At 39.3% G+C, this 14,919-nt stretch overlaps 1 protein-coding gene across 35 annotated transcripts in view; it reads left to right on the forward strand.

The window, feature by feature from the left end:
* Nucleotides 1–14,919, forward strand: part of TENM3 (teneurin transmembrane protein 3) — a 1,288,622-nt gene that overhangs the window by 1,169,935 nt on the left and 103,768 nt on the right. For all 35 annotated transcript variants that reach the window (XM_064148897.1, XM_064148896.1, XM_064148915.1 and 32 more), the window contains one exon: nucleotides 12,780–12,902. In XM_064148897.1, the coding sequence (XP_064004967.1) occupies nucleotides 12,780–12,902 (123 nt within the window). The remainder of the gene's footprint in view (nucleotides 1–12,779; nucleotides 12,903–14,919) is intronic.

Below are 14,919 nucleotides of genomic sequence, written 5' to 3' on the forward strand. Positions count from 1 at the left end.
TTATAACTGAGATTGCAAGAACACATGGTTTTGTACAGGTGTAATTACCCAACTGCAGTGATTAATTATGGATGAAAGTTAGGTGTCCTCCGAAGTAGACAGGAATCCTTAAATAGGAGATCCTTTGCTTTTATACTGATGCCATTTCAGACAACTTCATTCGTGAAACCAACCAAACACAAAAAAGCTGTCTCTTAGGAATCATCACCTATAACAGCATTTGTCATTTTATAATTTAGGAAAAGCAAATGTGCTACAACTGTTTAGATGATGTGGATGTTTGCATTTGAAATGCTTAGTTTTCCTCAATAATAAACCAAACAAAACCACAATGGGTTTGCTGACATTTGGTGGAGCAGAATCACAGAGAAGCATCTCTTCCAATAACTCTATAGAAGGAGTAATATAGAAAAAGGTTAAAAATGGTAAATGAGTATCAGTGATTTGGAAAACTGGCTAGCCTGAGAAACCCTTAAGTAAAGAAAGAGGCATGCTTCCTGTGATCTACATTGCCATCACTACGGTGCAGAAAGAAGAGTATTTTTATTTCAGCAGTACTCACTTAAAACTCTAAAACAACAGTCAGCTGCTCACCACTGGTTTACCTCAGTTTCACAAGGTGTAACACAGTAAGTGGAGACAAAGTTTCAGACTGATATGTTGTTTCATCTTCTCTTCTGAGAACTGAAGATACTCAGGGCAACTAGGAGGATGTATTCTAAGCTTACAGCCCTGGACTTTAGGCATGCAGACTTTGATCACTTCAGGGATCTGCTGGCCAAAGTGTCATGGGACGAAGCCCGAGTGGGAAGAGTGGCCCAGGACAGCTGGTCACTGTTCAGGGATCACCTCCTCTGTGTCCAGGAGCAATGTATACCAACAAAGAGAAAAACAGGAAGGAATGCTGGGAGGCCTGCCTGGCTCAGCAAGTTGATCCTGGACATGCTATCATTTAAGAAGAAACTACAAGGAGCGGAAGAAGGGACAGCTGCTATGGGGGGTATACCAGGAAGCTGCCCAAACAGCAAGAGATCTGGCCAGGGAAGCCAAGGCCCCATTTGAATTTAATCTAGCCAGGGAAGGTCGAAGGCAACAGCAAGAATTTCTACAGGTATATTAATGGTAAAAAGAAGACTAGGTACGGTGTCAGCCCCCTCAGAAAGGAAACAGATGAGATGGTCATAAGTGCTATGGAGCAGGCTGAGGTTCTCAGTGACTTTTTTACCTCAGTCTTCACTGCAGAGGCCTCCGGCCACACTCCTGGAGTTATGGAAGATAATGACAGGGACTGGTAGGAAGAATTGCCAATCGTAAGTGAAGATCGGGTTTGTGAGCACCTGTTCAAGTCCATGGGACCCGACAGGATACACCCACAGATGCTGAGGGAATTGACAGATGAGGTTGCTGAAGCCTTCTCTATTATATGCCAGAAGTCATGGCAGTCTGGTGAATCCCCCACTGACTCGAAAAGGGGAACTTAACCCCCATTTTCAGAAAGGGTAAGAAGGAAGAACTGGGGAGCTATAGGCCAGTCAGAACCTCCTGGAGGCACTACTGAGACTGAAGAATAGCGAAGAGGTGATTTGGTGCAGTCAGCATGGCTTCACCAAGGGCAAATCCTGCCTGACAAACCTGGCGGCCCATTATGAACAGGTCACAACATTAATCAACTGATGTCATTTACCTGCACCTCAGCAAAGCTTACCACAGAATTAACCAGGTTAGAAGAGACCTCTGGAATCAGCGAGTCCAACCTATCACCTAACCCTTCTAATTAACTAAACCGTGGCACTAGGTGCCTCATCCAGCCTCCTTTTAAACACCTCCAGGGATGGTGATTCTACCACCTCCCTGGCCAGCCCATTCCAATGGGCAGTCACTCTTTCCATGAAGAATTACTTCCTAATGTCCAGCCTAAACCTGCCCTGACACAGTTTGAGACAGTGCCCACTTTTTCTGTCACTGGGTGCCTGGGAGACACTGTCCTGCATGACATCTTGATCTACAAACTGGTGAAACATGGGTTTGATGGATGGACCACTAGATGGATATAGAACTGGCTTGATGGACACACCCAAAGAGTGGCTGTCGATAATTCCATGTCTCAGTGGATGCCAGTGGCAAGTGGAGTCCCTCAGGGATCAGTCTTGGGACGTCTTGTTTAACATCTCTGTCTGCAACATGGACAGTGGCATTGAGTGCACCCTCAGCAAGTTTGCCAACAACACTAAGCAGTGTGATGAGGCTGACATGCTGGAGGGAAGGGATGTCATCCAGAGAGATCTTGGCAGGCTGGAGAGGTGGGCCCAAGCCAACCTCATGAAGTTCACCAAGACCAGGTGCAAGGTCCTACATCTGGGTTGAGACAATCCCAAGCACCAATATAGGCTGGGCAGTGACTGAGGAGAGGGACTTAGGGGTGCTGGTGGACAAGAAGCTCAATATAAGTAGTCAGTGTGGTCTTGCAGCCGAGAAAGCCAACCAGATCTTGGGCTGCATCAAGAGAAGTGTGGTCAGCAGGTTGAGGGAAGTGATCCTCCCCTTCTACTCCACACTGGTGAGACCCCACCTGGAGTACTGCATACAGTTCTGGAGCCCCTATAACAAGAGGGATATGGATGCACTGCAACATGTCCAGAGAAGGGCCACGAGTGTGATCAGACAGCTGAAGCACTTCTATGAGGAGAAACTGAGGGAGTTGAGGCTGTTCAGTCTGGAGAGGAGAAGGCTCCGAGGTGATCTTTCAGTATGTTAAGGGGGCCTACAAGAAAGCTGGGGAGGGGAGGGACTGTTTAGGATGTCAGGTAGTGACAGGACTAGGGAGAATGGAACAAAACTAGAAATGAGTAGATTAAGACTGGATGCTAGGAAGAAGTTCTTCACCAGGACGGTGGTGAGACCCTGGAAAAGATTGCCCAGGCAGGTGGTGGAAGCCCCATCTCTGGAGGTGTTTAAGGCCAGGCTGGTTGAGGCTCTAGACAGCCTGATCTAGTGTGAGATGTCCCTGCTTATGGCAGGGGGGTTGGAACTGGATGATCCTTGTGGTCTGTTCCAACTCTGATTGATTTTATGGGTCATCTTTGATCTGCCAAGTTTCACACCAGTTTTTGCTGAGGCATTTTTCCTGAATAGTGAGTCTTCATTTGACTTATAACACGGGCAAAGAGTACTTCTTTACATTTTCAACTTTCTAGTTTTTCAGTCCCTAGTAGTTTCTTTTCTGTCTCTCGCCTGTTAGTAATCTTGAGTGGAGGTAATGATATTGAGATGCTCATGTTTGAGAAGGATAATACAAACCTTCCTGTTATTTCAATTCAGCTGGAGCCAAAAGAGGAGGATAATTTTTTAATACCTTCTTATTACCAATAACGGTGTCTTTTAATGCAGTAAAAGGGGTGGTTGTTTTTCTCCATCAACTTTATAAGCAACTGCTACTTTAGAGCTAGGACTGCCTATTCTTATTACCATCTGTAAGATCTTATAGTTCAGTGTCATTTTATTTTAAGGGAGGTGGAAATGAGCATGAAATTGTATTCTCAACTTGGTTTTCCAAGGAATTTTGGGGTGATTTTCCCCAAAAATGGCTTGAAACAAACAAATGACTGGTCTTACAAACAATTAACAGTGAGGCTCTATTTGTGTCATAAATTACTTTCATAAATCCTACATGATAAATTCTTTTTTTTTTTCTGTTCGCATTTTATTAGTAGTATTTTTCATGTACCTACACTACACATCAGTAGTTCTGTAAAAGCTATCTTCCACTTTAGTGAGGCTTTTGGAAGAATACAGTGTGTTATTCCAATGCAAACAATGCATTCATGTCTGATAAAGGATGAGCCATCCAGTAGCTAGTCTTTGGCCCAGATACACAGCTGCTCAGGCAGTTGTGATTCCTGGTGATGTAGCAAAGATGAATGTCCCTGTGAAGAACTGAACTAAAACAGAAGGTGGTAGCGACATGTCAGCAGAGAGATGACTGCAATCCCTGAGCTGACTTACATATTGTTTCACTGAACCAAGGATTTGCAAAATTTACTTACTTAGCTAATGGCTTGCAAGTTTATGCTGGAGGTGCTGAGGTAAAGTACAGCTGTGTAAGAAGGCCTCAAGAGTGAATCGGTGTGTCTGTTCTGTTTTTAAATAGAGATTTAAGTGGAAATTCTGTGGTTTGCAAGTTGGTTTGCCTGTAGTCGTTGGTTAATGCACCTACATAATTGCACAGTTGAGGTAACTGAGTAACAATTACAATGAACAGCTCGAAATCACCACAAAGAAGTTTAGTAAAGAGGTTTTAAGTTGTTTTGGCTTGGCCTCAATCACCTACCTTTGATCTAGAAGTGGACCACTGTAATCATGATATCATGAAGCCTAACAAACAGCAAAGGATTAGAAAACCTATATATTGACTTGCACATTCAATCAACTTGCATATGATCTCAGCAGGAAATTCAAACCAAAAGCTAATTTATGGAAAAATATGTAGTTCTAATCACAGTTTAGCTCTGTGGGGTTCCAAATAACACACTACACTTTCTACATGCAGATGCTTTCATCTTACGTTCCAAATTTGGTGACATTCCAAAAGTTCTTATCAAACCTTATTACCATCCTTTATTAAAGCGTATTGCATTTCTCCTTATTGCATGTTTGCTGTAATAGTCTCTCATTCTTAATATGGAATAAAACCCTTTGATCTTTTTTAGCCAAGCATGAGATGGAAGTATGCAACACAAGTATTTCACTATATGCTATAAGGGCTCAGCTCAGTGTGTCCTTTGAACATCACATTAATTGGTCTCCGTCTCTTTTTCCTTTGGTTCTTAAGTCTTTTCATCAGACTGCACTTCTCTGTGTCATCAACATGCAAATAGGTTGCACATGATCACATAGTGCCATTTCATTATTACTTTCCTCAAGAGATGTGGAGGGGGGGTTGTTTGGTTTAGGGGTTGAAGGAGTATTTTTTTAATAAATATGGCATTTGAGCTACAGAAATGGTTGGACTTGTTCATTGAGGCTCTAAAGGAAGGCATTGCTGATGAATCTTGAGACATTACATCAGTGTTGCTTTTCTTAATGCTACCATTTTAAGAGAGGTGCAACCTAAACAGTTTTGCCTTGAGCAAAACTTGTTGGAGTTGTGGATAAAAAGAATAAAATAGTTAAGCACAAACCTGAGCCTCAGCAGTTTTCCAGAAAGTGGGCTTTAGGGAGAAAAGGGAAGGAGTTAAATATTGCAAAGAAAGAGAGCAAAGAAATGCCTGGAGAAATACAGAGAAGTAATTATCCTGCAGTCTTAACCCAGTCTTGAAAAGCATAAATCAAGGCATGATTTTTTTTCTGCCTGACAATACTTGACAACAAAATCATTGATTATGACTTTATTTGGTAGAAATTCAAAACTTACGGAATGTTTTTCATGCCTGTATATGAACTAAAAGAAACAAAGCAGTTCGCATCTCAGAGGAGTCAGCAATCTAGTATGCACTTCCCCATCTACCTGTAATGATATTTCACCATCATGTTAGCTATGAAAAACATTATCTGAAAGAGGGAAAAAAATAAAAAGGTGGTATTAAAAAAAAATAAAGCCCAGGGTGTCACTGAAGACAGTTTAGATAATACTGGAAACTCCTAGACAGTAGGCAGTGTTGGGTGATCATCAGAATAAATGGTCAAATCTGAAACAAAGCACAACAAATAGCTGGTTTTTAAGTAAGAGTCTACTGAACAATGATCTTTGTTTCTGTTTCAAGAAATCTGGATTCTTCCTTAAGCTTTTATGCCTTGCTTAATGCAGTTGACAGAATAAGACCATCATCTTACAAAAATCCTTGGCTTGACAACTGAAATGAGACCTGTAGCTACACAAGTTTTCAGAGAATAAATGTTCCCTTTTGGGTAACTGTAGTAAAAATAGTTACACCGAGAATATCACACATCTGTCTTGTTTGAAAATGGCATATAGCCATGTTTTATTAGTGGCCAAAGAAAGTAACTTTATCCATAGTGGAGAGCTGATATATCTTTGTTATATTTTTTCTAGGATTTTTTTTTGTGATGTGTTTTGCAAATTCTCTATTAAAATGTTTCAACAGGCAATAAGCAATAGGATATAAAGGCTAGGCGGTTTGCACATGAAACAGTGAAATCAGTGGATTCATTCAACAGTTCAGGATTAAAGAGAGCATACTTTTTCAGTTACTCTGTTGGTCTTGATAGGTATCACTAAGTGTTTTATGTAGTGATCTGCTGAAATGTTTTGCATTCAGAGTACAAGTTCAGAAACTTCCACGTGATGCTTTTGGTGGCTAACCTTTTGAAGATGCCCAAAATCATGTACATTCAAGTTATTTTCAATTTACAATCAACAGAGTTTCTGTTGAGGAACAACAGTTCTAAACAAAGAGCTTGTCTTTGAAACTTCTAATTCACTTTATCTAAAATTTTAATTACATATTTTTAATTGACAGTTCGATGTGCAGCAACATTGAAGGCATCCCATTATCTTAGAAATAAAACAAGTGAATGCAAATCAGTGACAACTGATTTATACATGTACTGGTCCACTCAGGTCCTTCAGAATAAAATAGGTTTACGTTCTAATTATAGCGGCCAGGGAAATACATGTGAGATAATTTTTAAAACCACTCCAGTGTTCAAATATTTCATTTGAAGATGTCTCACTAACAGGGAGATAAACTAAAAGATAATCCTTCAGCAGGATTGAGCAATAATTGCAATTTGCTTAGTTTCAATTTTAATCTTTTTTCCATTGCTTTACATATAAATTGTATTCACTTTTCCTTATCTACAAGTGTGCATATTTATTATTCTGTTAATTCTAGAGAGGCAGTTCTGTAAATAGTGGTTTGTAAGCACCTGCACTCAGAAATACATAGCAGTAGCAGTCCTGGAAGATCAGTTTGATGTCATAGAAAGAAGCTCATCTTCAGGTCCAGCTTCATGAATAATAAACCTTGATTGTCATGCTTTGTAAAAGACATAGGAGAAAGGAAGAAGGGTCATTCAGTTCCTCTTGCCTGCTTTTCCCATGGTGTGAAGTTTTTTATGTTCACAGAACATAAGCCATAGCCTTATCTCCAGAGGTTTTGGGGTCATGCTTATTCCATCCAAGTGAATTGTGTTTTTTCTTTCTTCTGTCTGATGTTATTTTTTTCATATGTTCTTATTCTATTAAGAGCTTAATGAATATTAGAAAGTATTTCTCAGTTCAGGTGAATCTGTTTCTGCTTCTTTCTACTCAAAAGAATCTTTTGGTCTTTGAATTCTCATTCTTCTGAAACATGCTGTCACCTTTAGAACTCTTTTCTCTCCAAAAAGCTGAATTACTAGCACTTACAACCAGTACTTCATACTCAGACTTGAGTTACCTCTCCGGTTGCTGTAGGGCTGCTTCTGTGAATAAAGCCTCTGCTCATATGCATACAGTTTTGCTTGTTCACCCTTATCATCTGCCTCTAAAGTGCTTTCACTTGCAAGATCATAGAATGTTTGCTGTGCCATTTGTTTTTCATATGAGCCTATTTGTCACGTACACCACTTTAAAAAGATATGTGGTTAATCATGGTGAGTTGCAATAGAAATGTCCTTAAATTTTGACCAGAACAACTGGCTTCTCTCTGGTTTTTACTGCATATTGCTGCTTTTTTCCTACAAAGGAGGAGAAAAAAATAAATTTCTTTCTGGTAGCAAGCGTAAACTCCAGCCCTGTATACATATTCACATCTGTGTCCAAACTTTGTTTTCTCCTTAAAGCTACATCCTGAATGGTAGAGGATGCTACCACCCATCTTCATTTCTTTACCAATTAGCTGTCCCTAACTTCTTGGCAGTCAGGTGTGTGGGAGGAAACAAAAATCTAGACAAGCCTAGTTTTTCCTAAATGGAGAAACAGCTTTGTAAATTGATTTTTCTGTCCTTTTTTGTGCCTCATAACTTTGGCAGAGGAGAGCAAGGCTGCAGAGGGGAAGCACTCAGCTGAAACAGCAGGTATTTTTCAGCTATCACAGTTCTAGTTCTGCCACATAGTTATATAAATTACCTGTCTCTGTTACCACCTACTAATAAAGGGTCTGATTTCATTTTGGCTTGCTGACGAAAGTCTCAAGGAGGGTTTTGAAGTGATAATACAGTGCATTTGCTGAGAAACAAGTTCCTTGTAGAGACTGCATAAAGCACTGCAATACTAGCTTAAGAAAGAAGCATGCAAGACAAATGTGCTTGCAACATGAAAAGAATGAAATGGCCTGATAGCAGCAACTTTCCTAACAGATTGCTGTAAAATGCTGTACACAGTGTGAATTAGTTATAGTATTTCAATGTTTGCTGTGAAATGTATTCTTAGTTGCTACTTTAATTATTGAGTGGAAATTAAGGCTTTGTAGACTGATTACAAACAAAAATAACTAGAGCTCAATTGCAGAGTGAAAGTTAAGATCAACCAAGCTTGAAAAAGCAGTTTAAGGTAGTATAGAAACCCTTCAGTGAACTGTAGTGACAGATGGTAAGATTACCTGATAGTAGTAAGAGACAATGACATTTTTCTGTTAAGATCAATGCTCCTCTAAGTATAAATGCATTCCTGGAATCTGAGCTCTGAATCTTTTGAACATCCTAGTCTACTTGGCATGTTTTCCTTTGCAGAAATATTAAAGGGGATAGGGAGAGGGTTGCAAAAGCCCAACTGTCAGTTTGGTTAGTACTTGTATGTTTGAGAATTGTTCTCTAGAATTCAGCCAATATTCACCACCACAACCCAGGCACTGATGTTGTGTTCATCCCAAGAGTAGTACAGGTCCTCAGGAACTTCTCTCTGATGCCTCCTCTTCTCACTCTGTTAAAGAGAATGGCGTCCTTGCCATTTAAACTATCACTACACTCTAAAAGCTGCCCATAATGTTGATACTTGGGCCAGTAGCTGTACCCTTAATCAACTCTGTCAGTCATAAAGTAAAATACTATCATAACCCCAGCAAGTGAAGATCTTTTGGTAGCTCAAGATGTCTTCTAGAATAGAGATGGGGACTGAAACAGCAGAAAAGGAAGAGGCTATCGCTGTCTGTTCCTCTGAATAAGAAATCATCCTGTTCCACAATGGAAGTTGTCATCTCAGTCTTGATATAGGTAAAAGGAGCTTTTTGTTAGGGTTTTGGGGCACATTTGGAATTGTAACAACCTGTCTTTTCTTCCATCTCCCGTGGGTTCACCCATGTTTGCTGCTGTAGGTTATTTGAATTGAGTTGTTGTGGTCTGTAACTGCCAACCTGCATCTGCACTGCTTAGAGGCATATGGCATTCTGAGGAGTCTTTGCTACCATCAAAGATATGCCAGCATTGAACTTTATGCCAGTGCTAGTACACTTGTAGATTTGGCAGATTCTGAACTAGTTAATCTAAGAAGAGTCTTTTGTCTTCATTTTTGTTAACACCAACTGAATGCTACATTGAATGGGAATAAACCAGACCTGACAGGCAATATCTAGTCCATAAATCAAGAAACTGCTTTACTAGATATGGGACTAAAATAGCAGCTGAGAGTAGATAAACGTATTTTTCTTTATACGTCTCTGCTTTAATTTTACTTTAGATGTCAAATTCTTTATAAAAAGAAATAAACCTACTATTTCTCTGAACACATAGAAACAGAGAAGAGGATTGAACTTTTACAGACCCATCCCAAAGGTGGAAGGAAGTATTGATCTTTTTCTAGATCTAAGGAAATCAAACATACATACCACTGCAGCCTGCCTGCACTATTCTCCCGCTGGAAACTCAGAACTAGTTTGTAACAGTTGACTTGAAGGTCTCAGACCTCCTACTGAAGTGTGCACTCAGTGTGCAGTTGCCAGTGCCAGCTGCTGCTTATCAGACTCGTGGGGGCATTAAGAATTTTTACACAGGCCTGGCTGTCCATAGAACACTGACAGGAGTTTGAAGTTTGTATTCATAAAGACAGGTGGATGGATGGCTGAGGAAAGCGCAGCCTGAACAAAATAGCACCTGAATTTGTCCTAATCAGTCCATTTATCCATGTTCTTAAAGTCTCTCATTTCTAAAGAAATTGTGCATTGTATTTTGATTTTGCATTAGCAAGCTTAATTCTTTCATGTTGCTTGTGCTCACACATTTGTAGTGAAAGGAGAAGTCCCTGAATTCCTTAGTGCTATCTCAGAGAAATTATAGAGTTGAATTATTTAACGTATTAGTATACGCTGTAAATTGTAGGTTGTCGTTGGAGTTGTCAACCAGTATTTTTGGTCTACTTCAGAAGTATTCTTGATGTTCACAATCTGTGAAACAGCTGCTTGTATCCATCTGTTCATTTTTATTAGACATTGTTTATTAAACATGGTGCTAGTACAGTGTCAAAGTTAAGGGAGTAACAGTATTTTTGAGCTATTACTCACCGTCTTTGACAGCCAACTACAGTGGGACTCACATCAGTACAAACAGAGAAAAGAAAAGGTAATTATTACTTACCTTGTAGTAACGATAGTTCTTTGAGTCTTAATTAGCACACATCCCACAGTCCTTGCCTTTAAACATGTCATATTCTTGCAGTTTTGAATTATGAGGGAATGTCTTCCCCTTCTAATCTTTCAGTGGAGCATGAAGACACACAGGGCATATACATAGCACCAGCAGACAGAGCTGTTCATCGTGTTCTAAGCTCATGTGCTTGGAAGGGATGCAGTTCTAGAGTTACAAAAGGAATGTTGGGGTATTTTTCCCCTGAAGAGTATAGGTTTTAGTCTTCTCAAGAGTGTTAAAAGAGATAAGAAGGTAGTAGAACTAGAAGGTGTGATTTAGGCCTCAGGACTGAAGACAAGAAATATACTGGGTTCAAATCATGAAATATTTGGCTCTTTGCATTCTTTTCATTGCTACCAAGGCAAGGTTGGATGTGGCACTTGGTGCCATGGTCTAGCCTTGGGCACTGTGGTAAAGGGTTGGACTTGATGATCTGTGAGGTCTCTTCCAACCTTGGTGATACTGTGATACTGTGATACTGTAAATAGAGTTTGAACCAAGGAATTTTGACAAAATATATTAAAGTAGATATAGTTATCAAGTCATTAATACATAAAGAAGAATTTCAGCTTAGGTAAGGCCAAAATAATAATAGGTAATTCTAGCAATGTGCCAAAAGGGGTGTTGGTCTGATTTATGGTGTAGCAAGGGATGGCAGGGGGAAGAAATATGGTTATAGAGTCAAGGAACATTCTACATTATCAGGCTTTAACAGACAATTTGAGGTCTGAGAACGAAGAGCAATGGCAGAGTCAGAGACTTGGAGCAAAGAGATATGTCATCTATAGTGAAGATTTCAGTCTTTGAAGCATTCAGTAATAGGTCTTTGGTTGCATCCTGCTTTTTTGTTTGTTTGTTTTGTTGAAGGTAAGGGAGAGGGTTTAAAACAAAGACCTGACAGAGAAACCTGCAGTGTTTGCTGTCTGCCTGACAAAATTTCCACTGATACATGTTCATCTTAAGTAAGGGATGCCATGGTCAATACAGAGGAGCTGAAAGATCAGAGATGAAACCAAACAGAGATTAAAAGTAGTTTGTTGTTTGGGTGAAAAGAATGACTACATTAATAACATGGACTGCTGTTTCAGTGATCTGTTTCAGAGACAAAAGGAGCAGAGATACAGTGAATTGTCTTCTTTATATTTTGCACTAATGTTTAAAATACATCATTTCATATTTTTTTTCCAGTGTATTTCTGTTCCCAGGTAGCACTGAGAAACAGTTTTATCTTTGGAGATAGCTGCAGTTATAGAGTGGCAATCCCATGTTATACCATACACAAGTTAGAGTAATTGCAATGAAATTAATTTTGTTAGTATCTCAGAATTGTTGGCAGAGAAGGAATTACACCTCAAATAGCAAGAAATGCATGTGTTGTGTGTATCACAGTATAACATTAAAGTGGTTTAATTATTTTTCTTCCATTTTTTTGTTCCCAGTTTAGACAGCAGCTTCATTAATCCCTGATGATGTCAAGGTTCCTTAATTAGTTCCCCTTAACACCGTGGGAATTTGACTCTGTCTTCTGTAATCAGCTTAGTTGAACTTTTTTATATGATACCACCTTTCTAATAAACATGCCTGTGAGGAATTAAGTAGTTCAGATGCGTTATCAGAGCAAAGTGCCCCAGTGTCTCCAGCTCTGCTGATGGTCTTGTTCTGTAGACTAGCATGAGGAATTGGCAGATTGCTGGAGGTTCCAGAGTATTGGTGACAGCATGAAAAGGAGTGTTCGTGTTTTGAGTTATCCCTGCACCACCCACAGCACCCTCCTCCTCCTCCTGTTCAATTGTTTCTTTTCCCTTTCTGGCTAACCAGAACAGATCTATCTGCTGCTGAAGTAAGTTATTTTAGTAGGTCGTTCAGGAGCTCACTGAAATGATTTGTCTCTTCAGAAGGATCATAAATGAAAAAAAGGGAAAAAGACATAATTACTGCCTATCCTTTTGAACATTGATTTGGGATCAGTAAAGGACTCAAAATGAGACTGGTGAGCTTTCTGTCAGCTGTGTTCACCGAAAGCACTGTATCATTAAAGGACAGTGGTAGTAATTGCTCAGTGCCATTGCTAAGTTGAACTATTAGTCTGTCAATGCTTGTTCCTGTAATTTAATTTTTTAATGTATGAATTGCTGTTCTGCTACGGAGCATGGAAAACCATTATTTATGTGATTTGTCATTGTGGTTAAGAACATCAAATAACCTGTATCCTTTACCACCAGCAATGCATCTGTTTGGCCTCAACTGGCAGTTGCAGCAAACTGAAAATGATACATTTGAGAATGGAAAAGTGAATTCTGAAACTGTGCCAACACATCCTGTAACAGTACCTGCTGGAGAAAATGGTGAGTGAAACAGGCACCAATTTTTCTCCTTTTGGAGCATTTCCTTTGTCTTATTTGTGTTGCCAGACATAAACACTTTTTCTTCAAAACTATATTTAATGGATGTGTGGAGCATTTGCAAGTAATAGTAGCTGTAAATATGTATGATATGTAGATATTGAACAGGAACTGTATTTCAATTGGAAAAAGCCCACCAATCCTACCTAGCATGTGAAGAGAGTAATGGGTCCTGGTTGATAATGTCAATCTTACTAGGAAAGCTGCCTGTCAGCCAGAATTCCTCGTGGGAATTTTATATGTAATGCTTGATAAGGATAGAAAAGATAGCATATCCAGAGAAGCAAATCCTCAGAGGTAGCAGTGTGGTGCTGAGGCTGACTTGGATCATCCTGCCCAAGGGTCTGGGATGCTTGGAGTTCTGTGTTGCAGAAATGGTCATGATAGAGCTAGGGAGCCTTAGGTGACAGGACACCCTGTTTCATAGGGAAGACCTGATACAAGCATTCAATCTTTGGGTGTCCCAGCAAGCTCTGAATGGTGTTCAGACAAAAGCCTTGTCTCTGACAAGGTGACATAACCTCTTTCAGTGAAGAGCTCACATCAGAAAAGGCGTTTAAAGGAGATTTAGCATATTTTGAAGCTTCTTTTTCAGCCGTATTGAGAAGGCAACTCATGATCAAGCAGCTTTTTATGGCATGATGTTCTTGTTATGGAATGTCTTTGTGTTTTTCTCTAAGATGATGATGTTTTCTTTTATTTTCTCTCTGAAATATAAGTCTTGATATAGGAGGTCATATGTAACATGTTGATTTGTTTTCTCAAAGTCTCTAGCATATATTACTGAGTCTGAATCATCCAACCAATATATAAAGAAAGAAACAAAAAGGCTTTATTAATTTTGTTGCAGGAGCTTTTAAACTACAAACCACATAAAGATTTTTTTTCTTTTATTGACGTTTTTCCATGTTGCCCTTTAAGATTCTCAAAACATTTAAGAGCCTGTGCACTTTTGGCTAACAGAGGCTTTAAAATCAATAGGTTTTGAATGGAAAACTTGATTTAAATGGTTGATGAATGTGATGTTTGCTTCATTACACAAAAATCCATTTTCCTTTCACAAGGTAGGAACTGACCTCCTTACCACTGAGGAGGAGGGAGCCTCTGCCAGAAGCTGACATCTTGAAATTTTTTCAAGTTAGCACAGCTCTGAGTTATAGAAAAGATAGAGCTTCTTCTTTTCATCATCTTTGTAACTGTATGGAATTTTTCCAGTAAGAGTCTTTTTTTTTTTTCATTTCCTTTACCCTGCTGCCTTTTTCTTGCACTTAGGTACTCATTATCTCTTGCTGTGTTCTTAACTTGTTTTGAATGAATAGTAAAATGTTACTGTATGTTTAATAAATATCGATGCTGCAGTGACAGCTCATTGACTCTGTATAAAATACAGACATGGCTTTGGAAATTTTCTATAAATATGAATTGTTCCTTTCCCTTGTTTTTTTAATTTATTTATTTTTTTACATATTAAAACTCCTTACGCTTTGCCTCAAAAATAAAAGGAACCAAATATATCAAATCTCATTTTTTCTTTCCTTATCTCCCTCCCTGAATCCTATGCAAGAGGAAAGGGTTAATTCTATCCACTGTTAAAATGCTGTCTTCTGCAGAATGTGGTAAAGTGGTCATTTATCAGCATACATCAATACTAAACAACAGAGAGACCAGCGAATACATATTTTAAACCACAAAAGGAAGGTTCAGCAGAAGGGAAAGTGTGGTGACTACATGTGAAACTGAAGGAGCAAGGCCCTGTAATATATTAGTTACTGAAAACTGAGCAAGAATCAGTAAAGCCTTAATTTGGATAATTTAACAGCTGAACAGCTTTCAATACTGTTATTCTTTACTCCCTTGGTAATAGCCTGATACTCTACTTTAGATGGGAGAGGTTCCCATGAGTGTGTTCTATGGGCCAGGCATTTTTCTGGACTCTCTCATCCATACTTTGGGTAATCCT

This window comes from Pogoniulus pusillus, chromosome 9, assembly GCF_015220805.1.
Source record: "Pogoniulus pusillus isolate bPogPus1 chromosome 9, bPogPus1.pri, whole genome shotgun sequence".
Lineage (NCBI taxonomy): Eukaryota > Metazoa > Chordata > Aves > Piciformes > Lybiidae > Pogoniulus > Pogoniulus pusillus.